General features: G+C 37.6%; 1 protein-coding gene across 2 annotated transcripts; it reads left to right on the top strand.

The window, feature by feature from the left end:
• Positions 1–1489: 1489 nt before the first annotated feature.
• Positions 1490–17677, top strand: LOC124632642 (homeobox protein CDX-1). Of its 2 annotated transcripts, none has more exons than XM_047167537.1 (3): positions 1490–1960; positions 15452–15597; positions 15986–17677. In XM_047167537.1, the coding sequence occupies exons 1-3, from the start codon at positions 1624–1626 to the stop codon at positions 16226–16228; spliced, it is 726 nt and encodes a 241-aa protein (XP_047023493.1). In that variant the 5' UTR covers positions 1490–1623; the 3' UTR covers positions 16229–17677. The 2 variants fall into 2 exon arrangements, with proteins under 2 accessions (XP_047023493.1, XP_047023492.1); XM_047167536.1 differs by having other exon boundaries at positions 1500–1960; positions 15437–15597.
• Positions 17678–25437: the final 7760 nt, after the last annotated feature.

Genomic DNA, 25437 nt, shown 5'->3' with positions numbered 1-25437 from the left:
TTTAAAATATTTTTCTTAATAACTCTTACAAAGGAATGGTAGAGTATCGTAGCAACAGTAGGATGTAAGTTTTACGCAACTGCTGTTTCATGACTTGCACGTACAAAAAATAACATTGATACCTGCTTTGTCTATGAAAATTCAGTAAGTACACTCCTTATCTACTAACCTGTAGGTACTTAAAGATATTGCCTCTAAGCTTACTTAATTATTTTTTACTATAGGTAACCAACTATTTTTCTAAAGCTACTTAGAAACTTTTATAAAGCTTAAGGGCCTTACTACAAAAACTTTAAACACTGTTTTACACTTGTCTAATAAAATTTTGGCTGCAAAATGAACCATATGTCAACGTCATAATTTGACATTTTTTTAGACAAGGCATAAACTGACGTTTAAAAGTTTTTGTGGTAAGACGGTAAGAGTTTGTTTATATATTTACTTACTTAAACATGTTAGCTAATATCATCAAAATCTGGTCCAATTTTTTTTAATAAGTACATTTCAGTTTTAGATGGCCCTTTCATCGGGCAAGGTTACTTTTTATCCAGATGCGAAAAGTAGTTCTTATAATTTAATATTTTTAAAATTTTGTGACCGATGCGAATTTTAAACATTTTAAATACAGAATTAAATATTCAATTATCAAAATTGAGCTGCTGTTGTTGCTGATAAAACAGCCTTTTTACTAAGAAACGACTGAGCCGATATGTTCATGAAACAATATACCTAGCAGTCAGGATAAAATAATCTTTGTCACACAAAATCTAAACGAGAATAAGATCATTCAGTTGAGAGCTACGATACCATAGACTGATTGATACAAAGACAGACAAGTTAAACTTTTAACCCCTTTGCGTGGGGGGTTAAGAACGGCTGAACTAATTGTTATGATTTTTGGTGGTCAGGTCATTCTTCCCAAGTGTGTTAATGTTATTTTACTTATACCTACCAAAATTTCCGGTTTCATGTAAAATATAATTTTATTTGAAAATATTTTATTTGCCTCGCATTTCTTACCTACATAAAAAAAATTCTCATGCTTACGTATCTAAGTATTTTATTAATTTCTGATTAATTATTTGAAGTTAGACATAAGTATGACCATGTCATGTTCCCATAGGAAGAAGGATTCGATATCGATTTTTCTAAACGTGAACAAGTTCTACATAGGTAGATACCTACTTACATATTTGTATTAGACAGATTGATCATTTCGTCCATAAACCAGTTCAGTTATGAAAAATAAAATATATGCCTTAAGGAATTCCTGACAAAAGGCATACTTCATTATGGCGATGTTCATTATTTTTGTAGTAATTAGGCAAATGAAACGTGAGTGCGGCGGCGGCGTGCGGAGTGCGGCCGGCGGGCGGCCGGCGCGCGGCCGGGCGCCGGGGCGGGTCGGCGACGCGCTCATTGGCCGGTCTCGGCGACGCCCTCCGATACCGACACCGTCCCTCCCGTTTTCCGAGCAGCCGGCCTCGCTTACCTCCTTCGTTTCGCTCAGTCGCGTCCGCTACGTCGCGTGTGGTGTATCTAGATTGTCGTACCTGCACCTGTAACAGAACGGTGGTGTTGTGACAGCGAGTGTATGTGCGATGCTCGGACGGTGATCGAAGCATGGTGAATTACGTTAATCCGCTCGCCATGTACCAAGGCAAGGGCGGGCAATACGGCAGCGGCTGGTATGGCTGGCAGCACCAGAACTTCGAGGAGCAACAGTGGTGCGCGTGGAACGGAGCGCCCGCGGGTGGAGAATGGGCGCCGGATCCTCATCACTTCCCGAAGCGAGAGCCTGGGGAGCGAGAGATCGCGGACATGCCGTCCCCGGCGCGAGGCGACCTCGCCAGCCCCAGCGAGAGCTCCCCCGGCTCGCGACCAGCGCAACCACCAGCCCCGCCGCGCTCCCCATACGAATGGATGAAGAAACCTAACTACCAGACACAGCCCAATCCAGGTTTTTATCTTTTTCAATTTATTTGAACCTAAGAAGTCACCGCGGGCACTAAACAAGCATTCATTCAATCATTTAAATCAGCGTAGGTACCTTCCTACTAAAAAGTAAACAATATTTTTAAAATCTACCCACCTTTACCAAATGCAATAAGTAACAAGACGCAAAATTATTTTTTTAAGTGTAGGGTCTTTTAAACAACCACAAATGAAATTAAATACTGAAACTGCATTCACTTAATTAATAGGTACTTATCTCCCAAAAAATAAAATTAAGCACATAACGTTTTCAGTGCTAAGTATTATTCAAAGGCAGATCAAATCAGCAATTTGCGATGCGTGAAGTTCTTTTTTTGGGATATTAAGAGACTATGAAATGTGTGTGCTATTAAAAACTGCGTTATTACCCCATTAAAATTATTATTTATGCTTTAAGAACAATTAAATGACCTTTTTCAGCCTGAGTATAGCGAACTAACTAAACGTAACGTAACGTAGCGCATAATTACAGAACCTGTTTTGTTAAATCCTAAATAAAAACTCAGTTTATAATACTTCTAGTTTGTAAATTAATCACGTCGCTCGATTATACATAGGCACCGATGAATAATACTGTACTAAAGCATAATATTTAATTCGCTGATATCGATAAGGACTAAACGAATTTTATTGATTTCCATGTACCTAACGGCTGTCACACTATTGTGTTGTGACTCATATCTATAATAGAATAATTATTTGCTGTCATAAATCTGATGAGGAATAATAATAGAAGAAGATTTGTTTTGTTTGGTGCATGAACTACTTAGAATGTTTTCAGTAAGTATTGGGAACTCGAAACGTGTTTATAGTTTTCTAATGGTGGAAACCGTACACACTTAGGTACTTACCTGACATTACAAAACATCAATATACTTACTTATATTTCTGGAAGATTATTTACTAAGGTAGCAAGTCTGTCTATCTAAGTATCTGCCTTTGTAAAAAAACAAAACATATACCTATGTTTTGTACAATAACAATGCACAATATACATAGTATGCACAATGCAACACAACACACAACACAAGCACAATGTAAAAATCCGTAGGTACAAACTGTTTTGTTGTAAACATACAATAATATTTAAGAAAAATATACAGTACCTATTTCATTCACGTTTTTAAGGTAGCGTACACAAGTAGGTAAGTTATTGAAATAATACGTAATTACCGCAAGAGAAGGGTGAAAACTGAAACTACAGCCAGGGTGAGCCTTTCCCCTAAAACACATGCGCTTAACTAAACTATAGCGGGAATATTTTATAGTTTCAGGTTTTCAGTAGAATTTCTTGCAGTTATGTTTTTATATTAAAAGGTAGTTTTTTGTAATACAGAAAATTAAAAACCTGACTTTTAACTACTACTAAACATAACTTTTGTTAAAGTCTTTTAGACAATAACTTTAACGCAAATGGATCCGTATATCAGGATTTCAGCTCTGTTCAGCCTATTCAAAACTGTTCGGCGGCATTTCTTTATCACAAAGGGTAATGGTCGTAAAAGTTGACTATTTAAAGGCCCAACTGAGATGTTTAATGACATTGTTTGTCTAATGGCTCCACTAAGTAGGCAGTGATGTGATTGTTTCATATTTAATGCTTCATAAATGCGAAACATTTCTACAATTAGGCAAACATAAACAACAGATAGGTATATTTTTCTATCACCGCATCGTGTAGTGTCAGAACATAAATAGAGGAAAAGGGAGAAGGATTATGTAGAAACTTTTTTTTAAAGTTACCTTAATCACAAACAATTAGTTATCTAGGTAATTTATATGCAATGGTAGATTTTTTGCTAATACCATTAGGTAACGAGTACCTAATTTTCCTAATACAAACTCATTAGGTATTTCATACATTTGAATAACTAAAATATGTAAGTAATCGCCATTTGTACAGTGAATGTCAAACCCCAGTAAATAAAAACATGTTGACGTGCAATAAATATAAAACACTTTTAATAAATTTTATTGATCATCAAAAAGATAAAAAATAAAAATATGCAGACAGAGGTGTTAAATAAAATGCCAAACTTGTTTAGCGAGATATCAAGAATATTTTAATTATTTAAGGAAAGTCAAAATGGACGCAATATTTTTTTACCTGAACAATTAAAAAACTTGTTAACTGCTCTTTGTTGGGTTTAGATCACAGGATAAGAATGGATTTACTTAATATATTAAATGGACGATTGTTGTTAATAAGACTTGACTTGTGGGTACATTCACCTGCTACTGATGGATCCCAACGAATTTGCGTACAATTCCGCGGCGAAATAATTGTTTTACAGGTATATTTCTCTAACCTTGCTTTTGTATGATTTATTATTACATATACCTATATTCAATTGATTCTTGCTCGGATTGTCGTCATTGCTTATAAAAAGTAGATAATCAAAATAACAGTAAGATGTAGATTTTTCTTTTTATAAGCTCACACGGTAAATTGAACACTAAAAACGTTTACATTATATCCATGCCTTATATTGCTAGGTACTGCCTAAGTATGTATATGTCATGTGACGCCACAAGACAACACAACTAACCAAGCTGAAATAGAAAACTCAGACAGAATTAAAAAAGTTAAGAAAATCTTTCACAATTCAAGTGAACAAAAATTGCTCGTGGTTTCTAAAACACTGCTGATGAATCATCCTTAATTCATTAGAGTTCTGATATTACCTACATCTGCATATTTATCCTGGTTTAAGATAAAGTTTTACACGAAGTCATTTAAAACTTCCTTTTTCTGCTGATACCCGCCGACCCGTGTCATAGGTTATTAAAATACATTCTTCCTGTTTGACACCATGTGGGTAATACTATATAGTTATTTTCATTCTTGATTTCATCATGATCATCTCAGTATTCCTGCTGAACATAGGCCCTTGGCTTCCACAAGGGCCGGTCGTATTAAATTCTATGAATGCTAGTAACTTAATTAAGCATTTTCATCACTCTCAGACGCCATTTCCTTCACTTTCACAGATAAGTTAAGTATAAGGTTCCTTTGTTGGATAGGTCGGTTTTACCTTATTCTAAATTCCCTTTTCAGTGGCCAGACGTAAACTAAAGCCTTTTTTAAATTAAATTACAAAAGTTAAATTATTACACTTCTAATTGCAATCACATAAACAAATTACATCATCATCCTCATCATCCTCCGAGCCTTTTCCCAATCATGTTGGGGTCGGCTTCCAGTCTAACCGGATTCAGCTGAGTACCAGTGCTTTACAAGAAGCGACTGCCTATCTGACCTCCTCAACCCAGTATCCCGGGCAACCCAATACCCCTTGGTTAGACTGGTGTCAGACTTACTGGCTTCTGACTACCCGTAACGACTGCCAAGGATGTTCAATGACAGCCGGGACCTACAGTTTAACGTGCCATCCGAAACACAGCCAATGGTGTCTAAGATATACTTAGAAAGTACATACAAACTTAGAAAAGTTGCATTGGTACTTGCCTGACCTGGGATCGAACCCGCGCCCTCGTACTTGAGGTTGGTCCTTTACCCACTAGGCCACCACGACTCTTTAATTAATAATAAACAAATTACATCATAAAGTAATAAAAACTTTTTACTGTTTAATTGATTTGTTTGCATTTTTTATTATATTTTTTAGTATATTTATTGCGAGTAGGTAATTGATAAGTAAATAGGTATCTATCTCTGAATTTCAGTTAAATCTATTTTAAACTCGAATAGCATAAAATGTATGTTTACCAATAAACTAATAAATCTTAATAAAAATACATACATTGCTTATTGTATTAACACGTGTCTGTTACAACAATTGTTTACATACTTGGTTTAAATGTTGCTAACATTTTCTTGCTAGCACTAGGGAGAAGAATCTGTGTTTCAGGCGTAAAAATGCTTATTGATTAGCAATTAATTAATATAGAAAACTATAAATAACAAAAAAACTAACTAAAATATATTTTAGAAGAAAATAAAACCACGAAAAGTACTTAGGCATTTCACTGTCAGTCAAGATTTCAGTCAACAAGTTCGCAGTATCACTTCTACTTTGTAAAATCTCCTTTTTATTTAAGTTAAAGCTTAGTTAAAACTTCTGCACAATGCTTAATCTGTGTTTCCAAGATGGCGTCATTGCGTGCGCATGCGACTCGCTTCCTTATGTGCGCAGTGATGCATCGATGTAGGTTGGGTATTGGCCAGGTAGTAGATACATAATAACAGTGTTCCCATTCATCGTAGCATGTATTAAGTTCCTATATAGGTAAGAAATAATGGGAAACGTTTTGACCGCCATTTAAGAGTTGTGATTTGTTTTGAGTGAATATTGGTATAGCAAGAAGCGTTTTTGTATTCAATATAGAAATGTGAAAAGTAGTTCTAATGTCTATGAAAACATCCACTCGGCTTAGAGTAGTTTAAAGAATATGTCTTTGGATGTTTTCTTAGGACACAAATTCTTCAGTGTCGTTTAGGAAATCTCTGGCATTGTGCCCATTTTTAGAATGAATTGTTAATAAAAATTATCTAAATTATCTTAAGAATCTATAAGTTCTAGATACCTAATAATTTGTAGGATTACAAAAAAAGATATCATCCCATCCAGCAATTCGCTATTTCGAATTTCGCTGAAAAAACTAAATCGGAATAAAGTTAACGATGTGCCTATTTAAGTAAAAAGAACTTCTAGAATCATATGGTGAGTTGCTCCATTTAACTACCTATAACTATAACTGAACCATTTTCAGTCGTCAAATAGCAGTTTTGACCAAGGGGCTGTACACCGCTGGTTGTTTTTATTTTTAATGGTGCATCTCAACTCACCCTTAGATTGTACTACTATCACAGTTCAAATATATTATAATGCTAAAAAGATCTGTTTAAAATCAAAATATCAAAAATATAATGCATTTCATCAGAATTATTCAGAATAAGTAATAATTATGAAACTGCGAGATAACTGGCTTAACTGGTACTAGCTCTTGCCAATTAAACCTTCAAAAGGTAATTGCGCAATGTATTTTTTAAACTTGTCATACTTACACTGGTAGATTACTGATGAAGTTACTATTTTAATTAGAAAAAAACATATCATTTGAATTTGTAATTTTATTATGCACATTTTATTCTTGTCGCCCTTCCCTATTCGTAATTTTGTCAAATCGTTGCAATTATCATTGGGTATAAAATTAGATGTGTTATTTTGCGTTTACTGGAATGGTTGTGTGTTAACGCGTGCCTGGGGAGCTAGTGCATGAAGCGAGCAATTAATCCCGGCCGCTGTGCGCGGGATCCCGGCTCCGGCTCCCGGCGACAATCACGGACAACGGCGCCCCCGGGACCCAACTGAACAAGTTAAATCTTTGCCAACTTGCTCTCGCGACAACTCGACCGCAATTCGATATTGACCGTACCTACTGCTAACTTGCTTGCTGCAATGCCAAAAAAGATTTTCAGGTTTTGGCATGGAACAAGCGTTTCGAATGCCTTTAAAATATTTTTAAGCGTATTTAATTTTAAAAGGCTACGTTCAACTATTGTTAGGAAATGCGCGAGAATAAAGAATTTCATGCAGATTTAGAGCAAAGTTACAAAATACAGAGTTGTAAGTATTATGCTACGTTACATCAATACCGTGTCAAGTTTACACATGTAATACGTGTTTATATTGTAGTCGTGTCAACAATGTCCTTTCCGACCGGCTTTCTGTGTACAAAAACTTCTTGCCTGTATTTGTCTCCGAGTCGTGTTTGCACAAACCTGGGGACATTCGAAGAAATAAATCTCTATTTGTCTACATTCACCAATCCCAATTCTCGGCGGGAGATTACAGTCGACTGTCGACATTTCACGCTCACCGAGATAGGGTAAATACGCCAAATGTCGGCCCCCTTAGCGATTTTCTGATTGCGGTTCGCTATAGCACCGTCAGTTTCCAACGAAAGATAGTTTCTGATGCGGATTTGGATAGTTTGATTAATCTATGTCATGTTTATAGGCATAAGATTGATATTTCTACGAAAAGAAAAAAGTAATAAGGCTTAGATGCGTCGAGAACAGAAAAACCCTAAAGTCGGCCATTCACGGCCCAAGGTCGGTTGCGTTTTTTCCAAATGTCGGCCAGGTATAGGCTGTTTTAAATTAAGGCAGTGACAAATATTATTAACATGATTTATTTTAGCAGAATTATAATATAATACTAAGTATACATTTGTAATTGTATTTGTTTAATTTATAGTAAAATATTTTTTTGTTTCCCCTAAACAAAAAAAGTCGTATTCACGACCAACCATTTATATTTTTTAAGCTAATAAGAACGGTTTAATAGATAGCAAGTATCAAACTATAAAGCTACCATAATCATGCCTACAATACTGTCAACTCCTACATTTAAACTTAACTCCTATACGATATAATGAATTATAATAAATAAATTATTTCATTTTGAGAAAATGAAAAAATATAAAAGTATTTTTTCATCAGCCTGTATAGTGGCGCTTGAGTTCGAGGCTGGTCGACATTACGATTATTTACGATTCTAATGTCGGCCCCTATTTCTTGTACCTTATTTCTCGAGATTCAACTAATATCACCCCGGCCGTTATTTGGCTATTAAACGTAAAATAGATCTGTTTGCCTATAAGCTTTGCAAATTCTCTTGTTAAGCCAACGGAATTAGTACAATAGGAATTTATAAAATAGACTGCATTTGCTTTAAGTCGGCCACGGCCGAGACTCCGGTTTTAAGTCAAAACTGTTGTCCTAATGGCGGCCTCCTATTTTTCCTTGAAAAATATACGCAAAACGCTGAAAAAACTATCTTAAAATATAGTAAAAATAACCCATTAGTGACAATCAAGCTTAAAACAAAAATAAATAAATGTTTTATCGTTCTAATATCAATCCCCAAAATGTGAGTATTCACTTCGAGTAAGCTACTTTACGTGCGAATTTGATGTTTCAACGGCGCAATCGCTACTGACGCTCAGTATGAGAAGAGTAAGTGACAGAATCGGATAGTAACGATTTGTACGTATAGAGTATAAACCAAGGTTGCAATTCGAGGAGCAAAACTAACACTTAATTACCTTTTGAATGAATGCAAGCTGAAAATGTACAGACGGCCGAAGTTTGGGGGGAGGCCGACATTTGGCGTATTTACCCTACATATATTGAGGCTGACAAATGGCTGTCGAAACATGAATGGATGTCGAGAAATTATTTCGGATGGTGTTGAAGGCTCTCTCTTGTCTATGCGGTAGTCGCGCACCAGGGAGCTTGCAAAAACGCCAGGAGCCAACAGTAGGCGGGGATTATTATTATAGTCATTATCTTTTATTTTGGCAAATAATGTAGTTTTTTGCGTCCTTCTAGATGACAAATGACTTTCACACAATATAGTTATCATGCTGTGCGTTAAAAACTGATTGTTGACTTCATCTCAGTTTATTTTGAACGAGTTCATCACATGCCGTGTGCAATGTATGACGTATGATGTGCGTCTATCATCGATCATAGTGATTCGGTAATAAGCGTACCTACGCTTAACGATTCATTATTGCGTTCGACATTTAAATACATTTGCGTTGTTTTGACGTTAGAAACAATAAACACGTGAAGATAAATCGTATAATGGAAGGCACGAAAGTTGGCATTTTGGACATTGTAATGTATTCAGAGATATCATTATATCGGTCGTCGATAATAATATGTTTGCGTTTTTTATAATTAGCCATTGATATTGGAATTTCATGTATAGCTCTAAATAGAAGTAAAACTGGATATAAAGTTGCCCTGAGCCACTTTATGTTCCGCCCTTTGCGAGCCCTTCCTCAAAAACAGCGCCGCGCCTCCCGAGGGAGTGCGGAGGGTCACGGGATGATGTTAATTCACCCTCACTTTATATACTTCGAGGATATAGTAGAGATAAACATTGATAATATTCTAAATCTCTGAAATCAGATCTGCGAGTTATCGAAACATCAGCCATCTCAAGCTGAAGTATCGAAATAATTCTTTTGGCAGTATTTATCGTCGTGATAGCCGATAGCCGCGCCCTCGTCCATCAAAAACGCATTACAGGCGCTTACAAGAAGGTAACCGCGCGATATGACAAGCGATTGAGTCAACATGTTCAAAGACACCGCTATCGGAGCCGAGTCGCGATTACCGCGCGTTAACTGAAAGCGGGATTTCGGCAGGCCGACAAAGCCGCTAGCGACGCTGATAACTCCCGATTAATAGTTTTCCTTTCATAATTAAACCGAAGTACGTGTTTGACAAGCAATTGGTCGTTTTAGATAATTTAAACACGTATAATATTGTATATCAAGTAAATAAATAAAGCAGTACATTTTTATAAATGGCATTGCAATAGCACTGTTGACCATTTTTTGCTACGGCCTACGCGCCTACGCGCTACGTAATTTTTGAAACTTAGGTTAAATCGAATATAAAAGTTCAATCTTTCGTTTACATTCGAAAGTTATTAAATCTATTTATTATTTTTGCATAGGATTCGAAGCACGTTTATTTAAAGTGATTAATACTTAAGTTCACGTATTATTGAGTGCGCGATATAGGTTTATCTTCAAGTAAATGAGCGACTTGCCTTATCATAATTCCTATATTACAATAGTAATATGTCGTATACTATAATTGTTTAATACATTCACAAATACTTTTATAGTCATACAATAATAATGTTATACTGAAGTGATTTACTATGGGAAAATAGGTGAAATCGCTAACAAGTACAATAACCGCTACATAAACTGTTGTAGCAACCACTAGGTACCTAATTATATTTAGATGATTCAGATTAAAAACACGTTATAAGTAGGTACGTGAATCTTAGTGTTTTATTTCATTTTATACGTCTTCTACGTATATTTTGTATAATCAGCGTGACAATGTTTGTAATCAAAGTTTTCGTTTTTATTGTTTATTATAAAGTCATGCAGTAAAAAATAAGCTCATCGATTGAGTCGTTACTTAAAATAAAAAAATGTGTAATACTTGATAAATGGCGGTGTGACGGAGTTCCATTTCCAAAATTGCACTAAGTCCTTCGATGCTATATACGCCCCTCCTGGCTTGGCCCGGGTTATCTGTCAGTCGGGCTATCTGGTCTATGCACCTATTTGTCCATGATAACCGCTGACTAAACAGCATTCGCCGCCGCCCTCCGGCGCGCCCGCCCGCAATGTTTGCCTACCACAAACAACCCAGTATTTTTTGGTTAAATCTTACCATGATAATACACCTATTTACTTTATTACTTGCACCATAAATTTAGTTATTTTAACATTGAAGTTTTAATAGTTATATACCTAGCTATAAAGTAGACAGTCAAACAAACCAGTCAAAAATTCCACTCTCATATTATCACAGTTTTTGAACGTGTCAAATAAAATGCTTTTCTTTTATATCCTTTTGTATTAGTATAGATTTATATATGTTACAGTCATAGTGTCAATAACATTTAAAGGAAAACAATAGAAGTAAACGAAAATAATACGATAATAAGGGTGACCTTCGTTATTAAATACTTATCTGTCAGGGTAGGGTACTAACGCTTATAATAAATAATTTGCACAAATATCTGAAGTATGAGTAGGTATTTTTCGGACGAACATGAAGAATTTATTCCCTTGGAAAGAAATACACCGTTTTAGTTGCAGTTTGCCGTAGCAGTTAGCGCCTGCTATCAAACGCCACATCGAGGGCATCGCCGATGTTTGGACCTCTGTTTGTTCTACCAGTTATCTTCCATCCCCTTTCTGTTTGCTCCCCTAACCGGAAATTTATTTAACTTATAATTTTCTGTCATTCAAACGCTTTAAAGAGTTATCTTAGGCTTCGAGTGGTGTAGGAAAACATGTCATCGCGTTGTCTTTGGACCCCTTACGGTGAACACAATATTATCGCTTTTATTATGTTGTAAATATAATAAAATCTTGCTTGTCGGCTTGTATATTGTACCTTTAATAACTTGTCAGGCGTTCATGTTATCCACGGAGGAGAAAAGACTAGCGGAGGTGCCCTAACGTAAAATCTCCTAACAAAGCAGCGCGCCAAAATTCGGGTGAGCGGGGGACGAGGAACGTTACTGGCTCCACCCGTGCTCCACCCTTATACGCCTTTTATGGGAAGCCACCCATTTTTTGTAAATCCATCTAGCGTGGAATAGGATGATTAAAATCTAACCCTCAACTAACATCGACCACTAGTGACATACTCAAAAGTAAAGTAAATACTCAAAATTAATCATTCTTTTAAAATAGTAATTGAATTAGAAAGTTTGAAGAAGCATTCATTTGAAATGAACAAATAAAAAGATAGAGATAAAAAAGTTAGAAAATTAATTCTTATATAGGTATTATTTTGTGCAGAGAACTTGCCCCACAACAATTTATTTACTCCCCCAGAAATGAAATGGGTATAATTCTACTAGGAACCATTAAACGGAGACTCGATGAAAAATCATTTTTATTCACCACGGGTCTAAAATACCCCCATGGTGTAATTTAAGTATCAACTATTGTCATTGTGTTAGTTCGTCTACTAGCCACTATGGCATCACAAGCACGAAAATTCGTTCTATTTGTTCTAGAACCGTGCTGCGATGACTGTTGTTATTTTCGATGATGCCATATTACGAAATTCACCAAGAAAAATGGAAATTAAAATTATAGGGACAGTACCAAATTAGAGTTTTCACAACTGTATCATAACGGCGCATCCACTAAGTAGCAGACTTTATGTGAGTCGGATGTTGCTCTGAGTAAAGGTACATTCAAAAAGTATGTACGGCAAGAGAGATATACCTATATAAAAATCTTATATTTGTTATAAATTTTTGGAGCCATTGCAAAAATACTGTTTTTATAAAATGTAGTCTTAGATCTTATTACATGTAACTGATCACAACGATGCTGCCTGGTTACTAAAAGAAATACATAGTTAGAGTTATGATTAATTTTAAGATAATTGCAGTTTTTTTTAAATAAGGCCTTTTTTAAGAATGGGTGATTGAATTTTCGATGTCTGGTAGCACTTAATTTTGTAACGGGTGTCTCTGTCTTGATGAACACAATTTTACTTCAAATATACGTAAGTCGACTACTTACCGAAAGATGGTGTTTTTATAATTTTAAATTTTCATGATAATATATCATATGTTTTGGTTTGTAAATAATCTATAAAAAAAACTTGTAGGATGCAAGGAAAAATGAAGCTTTTTAAGTTTTATGATTGTTTTATGTTTATAAGTTTTATGATTTAATGAAGTTTTTTAAGGCAAAAATTGGTACCAATAATATACATTGATACAAGATTCATACGAAAATAATACAAATTCACTTAGAGGTTCTAGAAATGCAGCTATTCGACGACAGATGTCTCTAGCAAAAAATATGCTTTATAGTAAAAATATTACTTACACGTGAAATGTTATCCTATGGTATGTTTGAGTTTGGATCCTGAGCAATTTCTACAATTAATGATAGCGCATTTCGTCGTTTTAATCGAGTAACAAATAAAATTTGTTGAAATTGTGGTAAAAATACAACTATGACAAGATGTCAGTTTGATGTGAAGGACGGTATATGGGCGGTGTCCAGCCACGCCTGTCGTGACGTAGTCGTGACGTATTTGACCTACCTGAAGGCGCGTGACCTACCTGCGTTAGGGCATCTCCGCTAGTCTTTTCTCCTCCGTGATGTTATCGAATTTATTGCAGTCCAAATTTTGAGGTTAGTTACCTTTTTGTTATTGTTTATTAGATACTATACTTACCGATAAAACTTTAGAATAATAAAAATGAATCAATTGAATTTGAAGAAAAGTGGTTACAAGTATACTTTATTCGACAGGGCGTCCAGTTATTATTTTCTTTTACTATCCCTGTATGACAGTATTCCAATTATTTTAATTTCAAGTACATTGGCAAGAAAACAGGATAACTCTGCATATTTTTAACAATAATTGTCTTCTGATTGTTACGTAAATGTCTAATTCCACAGCGAGTGCAGCAGCGAGTGACAAACATAATTTATGAAGTTCTTAATACCGAGATAAGGAATATTTACACACTCCGAGAAGGCACACAAGCAGACACCTCACCTCTGTCTTAGTGTTATGTACACAGATATACGTATCTTGGTAATTTTACTCGTTGAGACATCTACACTACAGATAAAAATTGTAAACAAAATTTACATTTTCGACACTACGAAAAATCCCACAGAATTCCCCATTCCATACAGATTTAATGTCTAATCTGTGTGTCTACATATGTGTTGTAAAGTTCAAACGTAAATATCACTCAAAGATTCTATGCGATAGCGGGTTTTCAGGTTTGTTTCAATATTCTTCACGTTAAGCACACACAGATACAAAACATGGCCTTGTGATCGTTAGGCAAACAAAATTTGAGCTTATTTAGCTTAAGAAACATTGCATCTCTCAGATAAAGATTATAATCTTCTTTAAATGGAGAATTTTCAAAATTCATTTTTCATTCAGTAACAGACGGAAAATTACAAATTACCTTACACGATGCTCTCGAATTTAATTTATAACTTATCTTTTGCAGTATTTGCTTTGGTCTTGTGCAAATATGAAACGAATCGCATGCCCGACTTATCTTCTAATTACCTCGGTACAATTTATCATTATGAAACAATAACGTTTCAATACACAATCTCGGTTGTGCATTTAGTTAATTATTTTAATGAATTATACGGAAATTCTACGACAAACAACGATAAATAGGAACCAATAACTGCGTCTACTGCAATCATAGCACATTTAGTTAAGGAACATTAAAAACAGGCACTCTTGCAGAGTTAATCATTTTTAAAGCGGAATTATATACGTAATTCAAATAAAAATACACAAAGAAAGCCTCAAAATGACACAGTGTAGTAGTGTTTAATGTTCTTCCAGTGGGTTTTGCCCTCGGTCGCAAGGTGTGGTCCTGACTAGATCCTTGCTAAGCCGCGAGCGCGCGGCGTCCCTTGATCCCGCCGCCTGGATTTACCTTATCGAGCCCTCGGGATTTGTTCCCTCTCCCCACACTACGCTCCGCGGCTGCGTGCCTCGTTACGAGAATATAAAAGACTTTTCATGAAGCAAATCGACGAATGATGTTCCACTAACGTTTTGCTAGAACTCTTGTGTTTATTTTAGTTAATCATGCGTGAATAATAGCCTAAATGTTTTAGTGCATCTTACCGTATCCTGTCGATGCATCACTCCGATCATGTGCAACACTTTTTTACACTTGTAGAATACAAACAATGGTTCGTCATTCATGACACGTAGTTTAAAAAAATAAATTTACATAACTCCAGTTTAGGATAGGATATGAGTTCACTATGCCGAAGGCTGATTTTCATAGGCTTGCAATGTACAGAATCTGAGGGGAGACTATATAATATTTAATAGAAGATGACATTGTTGCAGGTAAAACGCGCACGAAGGACAAATACCGCGTGGTGTACAGTGACCACCAGAGGCTGGAGTTGGAGAAGGAGTTCCACTACAGCCGGTACATCACCATACGACGCAAGGCTGAACTCGCGGTCAGCCTCGGACTCTCAGAGCGACAGGTAATTCAATATCCTCTCAAACTGCCTATAACAGGATACTACCGGCCATTCACATAAGAAGGAAGGAAAATATGATTCTCTTAATTAGGTGAAGGATGAGGGTTTTTAATTTGTTTAGGGTAACAGGCAAATCCTAATGATAAGCAATGCAATTGATAATAGGCATCCAAAATAACAACAATGGTCAATCCTACATTTTTGGATGTATTCACACCCACCCCGTTCTAATAACAATAACTGCAAAGCAGAAAATACACATGATTGCATGAGGTTATTTTAAAAATAGGAACAAAATTAACCACTGACTTGCCATCAAAGCCACTTGAATAGTGCGTTCCAGTTTTTTAAAGATCTGATGATCACCATTAACGAAATCACATTGTTATAGGTAAAAATATGGTTCCAAAACCGACGCGCTAAGGAGCGCAAACAGGTGAAGAAACGCGAAGAAGTTGTGATGAAGGAGAAAGGGGATCACGCGTCATTACAGCACGCGCAACTGCACCACGCCACGATGTTGCATCACCAGCAGATGATGAACGGCATGATGCATCATCATCACTACCAGAACGTGCTGCAGGGAGTACCCGAGCCGCTGGTGCCCGGCGTGCCGCCAGTGCCGCTGCTGTGACCGCACCAGCCCTACTGTGCTCACAGTGACAACTTCGCGTACTGACATTCCTCGGTGTCCTCACACCGCCGCTCCACACACTGAACAATGGCCCCGCGAGGGCGTCGCAGTGTATTCATACGACTTCGACGAATGTGTGATAAATTCAGTGCAATCTTGTGGGATATGTAAATGCGTGTCGGACTTCAACATCAATGTTAAAACTTTAAAATTAATACTCCTGGGTACTACTCGGTTAGTTACCTGACGGCTGTAAGCGGAGACACTTAACCAGCTTTCTGGAGTTAAGGCTTTTTCTTTAATGAGATACTTGTCACTCAATGTATGTTTCATTCGTTTTGTATACTACACCATTACCGGAAAAGTCCCGACACCAGAAACGATTACCTATGTTTTGATTTAGTCCTAATTCTAGTTAACTAAGTGTTCACGCCTTATAGTTATTTCAGTACCTTTTCTTTTAAACGGTACAGATTAATGTAATGTATTGAATTTTGTCACTTGACTGTAAATATAGACATAACTATATTTTTATATTATTATTACGATTAAGTATTATTAAATTGATTATTTTTAAACGGTTTATTTATTTCTCAATGCTGCAAGTGCCTTCCAGTGATTTAAATTATATAAGGTGGTTGTGGATTACTAAAGTATGTATTATTACATTTTTAATTTGTATAATGTATCTAATAATTATTAATTCATTTAATGTATTGTTTTCCATAGATAACGATACAGTTTTATATGTTAATTTGTATTTCAGTTAAGTAATTAACTTTCATTGCGAATCTCATAAGAGTACGAATTTACGTACGGCAGTGAAAAGAGCTTTTATATGTACTTATTGTGTAATACCATCCTCGCATTTGTGGCCTTGAGAAGTAGGTGCATAGTTTTTACGTTGAATGAGATTATTCCTAGTTTTAACAGTTCTGTAAATAATAGCTTAAACATTAGAATAATTTATTCTTATGCCAATTTCTATAGCATTACACGATAAAGAATTATCACTCAATTCACAAACGAAAATGTCTTGGGAAATTATGTGTATGGGGTGAAATCACAGTGAAGGGGTTTCATTATAATTTTGACAGAATTATTAAAGCTACATACTATTGAGTTGATTTGTTAAAAGCTGAGTTGCGATATATTATTTATTGATTGATACATGCCCAGTTCGAGGAAGTAACGTGATCGTTTATCGTTTTGTTTTGTGGTAATAGTTGTAATATTGTGGTGCTAACAATATTCATTTTTGTTTGTATCATTGTAATTCTCTGTTGGACATCAGTTTACATTGTGTAACGTAAATAAATTGGTAGCATTTGTGCTTGTTGTATTAAAGGTTGATGTTTGAGAATCGTTTGTGGACACATGATTTGTTAGAATTTACGCAGCACTATCACGAAACACATTTGATAAACTAAATAAATTCATGTTAATCTATACCGTGTTGTATCTTTTCCTGATCTTTATATTCTAAACGAAGGTGAGCTTGATTTGTTTGAGAATTAAATTGAATAATTGCGATTAGTTTCGCAGTGTTATGCGCACGTTTAAACGCGCAGTTTGCTTTGTTTTAAAACGAGCTTGCGAAACTATGGACTTTGTCCGCCGACGGCATACAACTTGTGTGAGCATTGTGCCTCAAACAGTTATCAAATAGAGAAGAAGTCATTCCAAGATTTTCTAATCAAGGTTTGGGTGTTACTTTTGGGTGTTCTAGGATAAAAAAGGGTTCTGAGAAAAAAAAATTATCCTTCAATTAGCTTTTAGCGGCTTTAAAGCTCTTTTTACTATTTACGTAGTCAACTTGATATTTAAAAATTCACCCGAAATAATATGAGTAAGTGATTTTTTATTACTAAGGGTCGGTTCATATCTGACGGAAAATGCGTCGAGCGTATCGTAAATGTATGATTGACGTACTAACGCATCATCGGTTAGGTGTGAATGATTGAATGTTTTATCGTATATTTGTCTGTTTTGGCGTTACGCGACCGAAAATACGCGACGTATGTTCCGTCAGATATGAACCTACCCTAAATATTACATTTACTCACTTTTTAAATAAGCAGGTAATTTCACAAGTTTGAAAAAATCCTGTATTGTAAGTCAAGCATTACTTGAAAGAAATTAAACGACCATTTGGAAAATTCTCACGTTTTTCCGTGATTTACAGTCGTAAGGTCAATTCCCATTATTCGAGGAAGGATCGTATGTACCTAATGTACCTATAGGTATTCTTTTTTTTAGCGACGTTAAAAATCATCAAATGACCCCTCCCGCTGTGGGTTAGCAGCGGTGAGGGAGTGTCAGACTCTTACTGACTAAAAACCGTCGTGTTCCGTCGTGGGCCTTTTATGTACCAGGGCCGCGGTATCTCTTTCGAACAACCCGCAGCCCCGGCAGGCCCTGGCCCTACTGGGCCCCGCTGGGGTTGCTGACATCTCTTTGAGGAGCGCGTGGAACAACGCGCGCCGTCGACACGGGTCTGTCGTCTAAGAAGACAGAGGGACGATGAGCCACCCGAACTCACCGCCCACAGACCCACGCCTACGGTGGCCGGGAGTCATCTCGCGACACCCGGCACCCGTGATGTCGACCTGGTCCAGCACGGCGGCCGGGATGAGAGGTGCGAACTCTCTGGCGTTCCGCCTCCTCCTTCTCGAGCATGACTGCTTCGCAGAAGGAGGCGACGGCATCCCATTCCCTCTCGCCCCGGACCATGGCCTGGATCAGGGCCGGACGCGAGAGGTCGCCGCCGCCTAAAGCCTCGACGAGGACCCGGCGGTGCCCTTCCCATGCGGGGCACACCTGGACTGTGTGGTCCACCGTGTCCTCGGGGCTGTCCGCACAGTGGTGACACCCGGGCGCCTCCTCACGACCGATTCGGTGCAGGTACCTACCGAAACAACCGTGTCCGGTGAGGACCTGCGTCATGCGGTACGTGAGGGCGCCATGACTCCTCCCGAGCCACTCCTCAAAGAGGGGACTTACCGCCACGATGGTGGCGTGCCCTACCTATAGGTATTCTTATAATTCTTTAATTTTTCTCTTTTGCCTTTGTTGCTTGAACCTGTAGCGAATGTAAATATCCTTAAAAGAAATCGACTAAAAATTTTATTTAAATAAGAATATGTACACTATATTAACAAACTTAAACTTCTTTAACGAACAACTCCGATTGAAAATGAAAGTTACTGTAGCAGCCTTCCTTTTAGTACTTCGCTCGGATCATTCGTCATCTCGACACACTTAACTATAATTTAAGTTTCACTGACTGGACACGGATCAAAATCTTAACGTGTCGAGTTGACGACATGATAAATGTTAAAATTTTGAGTTTCACCATGTGGACACATTCGTGGTGAGTTAAGTGTGTCGAGATGACGAATTACCCCTTCACTCGACCAAACCAGAGATTATGATATCAAAAATGTCTTTTAACTTCAGAGCTTCATTCTTGATCTTGACTTTATATGAAACCAAATAAGTTTTCCTTCAGGTCAAACAGCAAGAATTTGTAGCATGCGTATACTCTAACACTTAAAATACGGAACATCGAGCAATTACTGAACAGGAATGTATGAATGAAACATTCATACGTTTGTCACTTCATTGTTTGAGTACAACGGAAGTGTGCAGCCTCACGTTAGATAAACGCTTACTTTTAAATTAGACCCATAATACTGACTTAACATCACTGTCAATATTGGGAGTGATTGGCCCTATAGGGTTGTACCAATTTAAGGAACCTATATAGGTCCTTTTTGGGTCTTTCGTGGTGGTTGTTATGACCATGGATTGTAAGTCGTAAAAATACAAATTATTCAATCAACAGGCTTTTAAGGTTATGTGGTTAAAGTAGCCGCTCTAGTAAGATTGCAGGTTTAATGATCTACAAGTAGTATGCATTTGACTATTCTTAATTTATATGTGCCCTGTACCTGTATCTGGGAGTCATAAGATAAAAGTACGAAAGTTCAGGAACTTTAAAGTCTGAAATCGTCAATCCACCATCTGCAAGAGCGGTGATTAACTCATAATCCTTCTCTTCATGGAAGGCTGTGCTCTGTAGTGGGACAATATAAAGCTGATCATGGTCTAATAATTTCAGTTCTGCAACCCTTTCTTTTGAATGAAAAACAAAAGTTGCTGTTGTATTTTCCTGAGTGGTTAGGCTCAATTTTGACGTCGGTATAGGTGACGAATTTGGTTAAACTGCTTAGAGATAGAGATAAGGGATAGATATGACAGTTGTTTCAAATACTGACGACCTACAACAACGTTCTACTACTTTTTGACTAAACTGCTGTGTAGCCAAAACTCCGTAGTTTTAAGTCAGCACAATAACTTCAAGTTGAAGTATTTTTCATTTAGGTAACATTCTCAACTCATGTAGGTAACTTCTTGCTTCTAAAAACTCATCAGTCTTTTGTTCTGTAAAGCCAACCCTAGACCATAGAGCAAGCGCGGTAGGAATGTGAACGCGCTAAACGTTGAGTAAACCGATGCTTATTGAGGGCATTTTGTGAGCTGCATCAAAGACGCCGACGCTTCGTATCTTACCGCCCACTGGACCCGCACTTCCGACTCACCAAGGAATTATGGACATTCCGATGTGTTTTAATTTAGGTATGTTTTGTATGCAGGTTTAAAAAATAAATGAAATACTTACCAACATTGCTGTTTCCATGCGCTGTTGGATAATGTTATCCTATGGTGAAAATAACACAGCATAATGGTGTCTAAATCCAATGTTGGCCACGGTAGTTTTTCTTTCTGATCAGATCAGCCAGCTGAGTAGTATATAATGAATTGTCCACAAGCATTTGCAGATGCACAGGTGCATTCTTTATTCCTTCATTGGCATTGCCCGATGGCATTCTGGCACGGCTGGAGAGAGATTAGGCGCAGCACCATGAAATATTATATCTATGCTCAAGACGGACTATTACGTGCTCACAATGACATTATTACGTGTTGGTGTAATCACCAACTTTCAGACTCCGAGCTGCTTTGTGAAAGTTTCTTAAATAAAACTCACAAGTTGATTTCAGTTCAGTAGTCGCGCTAAGAGACGTGCAATTGTTATAAACGCCGGGATGGATTTATGAGTTATCGAATCGCACACTGTACTTTCTTCATTAAACAAGCTTGGGAAAGTACTATATAATATACTTACACATCTAGCTAGGTACATAGCTAATTTATATTTTAGAAAATGCCTAAACAGCATGGACGGCAGCTTCGGCTAATTGCTTAGTTAATTTTAAGTACCATGCATAATGTTTACTGTATATCATCCGAGATTTATTATTATTTTATTAAGCTTTGTCTTACAGCTGTGCCGACAGAAAATAAACTGCGTCCTGTAAAAGTTGTTTAATTTCCGTCGCTAATAGTGGACAAGATTATTGAACGATTTCAGCAAGACCCATGAATTTAAGTCGCTGTCGCGGATGAAGGCATTGTCACGTTTGAAACTTGCAATATATGTATTATTAAAACTGTTTTTTTTTTAATTATTTTAACATGCCTAGGGAATGCTAAGTAATGTCTCATCACTTGATACGAATAATAGTTAGGCCTAATAAGAACAAACGTAAGAATTATGTTTCGTGATAGTACCTAACTGACTCCATGAATACACATGTCAGTTATTAAAAGCATCAATAGAAATGATGCTGGTTACTAAAATATAAATTGCATTCACTGAACTCCTAGCATTCACTCCTACTCACCGTTTCGCAGTTTGAACTCCTGGGTGTGAAGTATACCTACCTAATGGCCGCATACGAAATATGGCATAATGAGGCATATGGAAAAGATACCCGTTTTAACCTTTATAAAATCCTAAGCACAATAACTACTTTTAGAGTGATAAATGATGAATTACTTGTGAATTTAACTTAATCCTACGATTGTGAAACGCTAATGATTTTCTGGATGAAAACTGACCTGTCATTTGGAGTGAGTCATTTATAACATGCTTTGTACCAAGAGTATGGTTATTATATGATTGTATACTAGTGCCCGACCACCACGACGTGCAGTGTTCTCCACACAGAGGCCGTTCTTCAAACAGAGCTCATCGTGTTTGCGCTCACCCCGAGATGTTTGCCCTTTGACAGCAGTCTCACAGGTCGTTAACACGTCACGCCTAACTGCAGGCTCCGGCGACTTCAACCTGTAATCATTCTATTAAATCATCACAAACGTCATTAAACAGAACAAACATACAGACAGGAAATAGTTGAAAACCCACAGAGCGCGTCAGATTCCACAGCCAGAAATGTAGGCTCATAAATTAGTAACAACCTTGATGCGAAAATTACAAGACTCGCAGCTCGTATTCGGATTAATTCATGCGGATCAACGATCAAACGTGATTTCCTTGTACCTATAACATTATAGAAAAAATATCACATACAACTTATAACACGTAAGTAGATAAATAATCAGTTGTTATCGTGTGCATTACATTTAACTAGGTGGGTTTAATCCTCATGATTTGATATCTTGATAATGTCTGGATTATCGGCGAACATGAAAGCGCCTAAATTAATTTTTAATCCAGCTTTCCCTCGGTGACTTGGCCATATCTTGTCGACGTAGGCACACAAGTCGTTGATAGGAATCGTATGATATCAAGCGTACCGCCGCAACGCCACACTACTGCCACAAACCTTGCTCAAGACATGTTCATTAATTAAAATCTAACATAGTTTTATGGCATGTGTATTTTCTCTTTATAAGAACACACGGGTTTCAGCTTTAAATTCAAGTACCTATTCGGAATTTTCCTGATAAATTAACTGTTCTTCTTTCAAGATTGTATCATTATAGTTACCACCTTTCTACAATGCTATGTTCATTGTTACTCATGACTATGTAAAACTAGTTCAGATTTACCTAATACCATTTTTCAATAGATATAATTTAATATGTTAGCAGGCACTCGGATTATTCATCATTATTAATATTGTATCGATGCATCGATACAATATTAAAAATACTTTGGATACTTAAATAGATAGGCGAGATCCACACTTCCCGTGCGATGTGATAAAACAATTAGCCAGTGCCTACGTATCATAAACAAGTTAAAAATAAAAACCGATCAACTTCTTCTTCTTCTGCCTGGCCTTTATCCCATTTACTTGGGGTCAGCCCTTCTGGTCAATCTTCGCCAGGACGGTCTGTCCTGGGTCGTCTGGGATGATAATTGTGTCTTCTTCAGATCCTTTTCAATAACGGACATCCATGTAAGGCGGGGTCTACCGCGTCTTCTGGGCTGGGTACCAATATCGAGCACTTTCCTTGACATGTGGTCCGATGGTCGCCTCATGACATGACCGTACCATCTTAAGCGGCTCTCCATGATCTTTTCCGGTATAGGCGTTACTTTAAAACTGCCCCGAATATGGATGTTTTGGACATGGTCCTGCATCGTTACCCCACCAGCCCATCTTAGCATTTTCATTTCTGCGACATGTAGTGTTTGCTCCTGCTGCTTTTTCAGTGGCCAGCATTTGGCACCATATGTCATGGATGGACGAACTGCTGCTTTGTAGACTCTGCCTTTAGTGCGAACGGGCATCCTTTTATCACATAGAACCCCAGATAGCTCCCTCCATTTCATCCACCCGGTGTTTACACGGTGGGTTACATCGGCATCTATTGTTCCATCATTGCAGATGATTGAGCCAAGGTATTTAAAGTGGTCGACTACCTTAAGTGGGGTGCCCCGCAGATGGATAGTGCTGCTACTGTTTGTGCCACTGAAATTGCAGTGCAGATACTCGGTCTTCTCTCTGCTAACTCGCAAGCCGGCTCTCTCAAGAGCTCCTCGCCATTCTTCCACGATTTGCTGAAGATTGTTGGGGTCTTCGCTTACCAGTAAAATGTCGTCCGCATAAAGTATATCCCATGGTGGGGGGCGCTGTAGTTCCGCCGTGAGGTATTGCATTACCAGGATAAACAGCAAGGGGCTCAACGCTGAACCTTGATGGACTCCGACCATCACATCGAACTCATCGCTTGTTCCAGCTGGGCTTCGCACTTTAGTTTTAACAGCGCGATACATGTCTTTCGCCAGAAATATGTAGTGCTCTGGGACTTTTTGTGCTCTTAGGGCTTGCCAGATAAGTTCTCTTGGAACACGGTCGAATGCTTTTTCCAAGTCAATGAATACCATGTGTAGGTCGGTTTGGGCCTCTCTATGTTTCTCCATCAGAATTCTGATTGAATGTATAGCATCAGTTGTCGACCTTCCTGGGACGAACCCGCATTGGTTTTCGGACACCTGGGTGAGTTGCCGTAGTCTGCGGTTGATGACTCTTTCCCATATTTTGAAGGTGTGTGATATTAGCTTTATGGCTCTGTAGTTTCCACATAGTCTGATGTCACCCTTGTTCTTATAAAATGGTAGCAGGAAACTCCTTCTCCAATCATCGGGCATTCCGTCAATCAGAATTCTGTTGAAAAGTTTCGTCAGGAACATTACACCAGTGTCACCCAGTTTCTTCCACAGTTCAGCAGGTATATCATCAGGTCCACGGGCTTTATTGTTTGCCATAGCCTTAATTGCTACGTGAACCTCTTCAGGTGATATGCTTAGTATCGGGCCTTCAGTAGCAGGAATCTCGCAGAGCTTTTCACATGGAAAGGTTTCATTGAGAAGTGCAGTGTAATACTCTGCCCATCGTTCCTTTATGTCGTCGTTTGCTGTGAGCAGTTGGCCTTGTTCATTTTTGATGTACTTGATGGTCTTTGTATCCTTACTGTTCATGTGACGCTGTTTTGCTATTTTGAAGATTTCTTTGTCGTTCGTGGCAGTTTCCAGTTTGGCGTAAAAATCATCGTCTGACATAGCTTTCGCTTGCGCTACGGTTCGTTTTGCAACTTTCTTTGCGTCCTTATAAGCTGTGTGATCGGCCTCATCTGTTGTCGTTTGCCATTGCTTAAAGAGGGTTTTCTTGGTTTTCAATATTTCTCTGACATCTTCTTGCCACCATTTTGTGTCTTTGACGCCGCTAACGGCCCCTTTTGATACGCCAAGATACTGTTTGGCTTTTTGATGGCAGAAGGATTGGAAATCTCTCCACATATTGTTGGCAGTGTCTTGTTGTTGCGAGTCAAGGTACTCTGCGATGTCTTCACACATCTTTTGCCCCTCTTCCTGTTCCAGTTTGTGCCAG

This window comes from Helicoverpa zea, chromosome 8, assembly GCF_022581195.2.
Source record: "Helicoverpa zea isolate HzStark_Cry1AcR chromosome 8, ilHelZeax1.1, whole genome shotgun sequence".
NCBI classification, from domain to species: Eukaryota; Metazoa; Arthropoda; class Insecta; order Lepidoptera; family Noctuidae; genus Helicoverpa; species Helicoverpa zea.
This window is presented reverse-complemented; position numbering and strand designations above follow the sequence as displayed.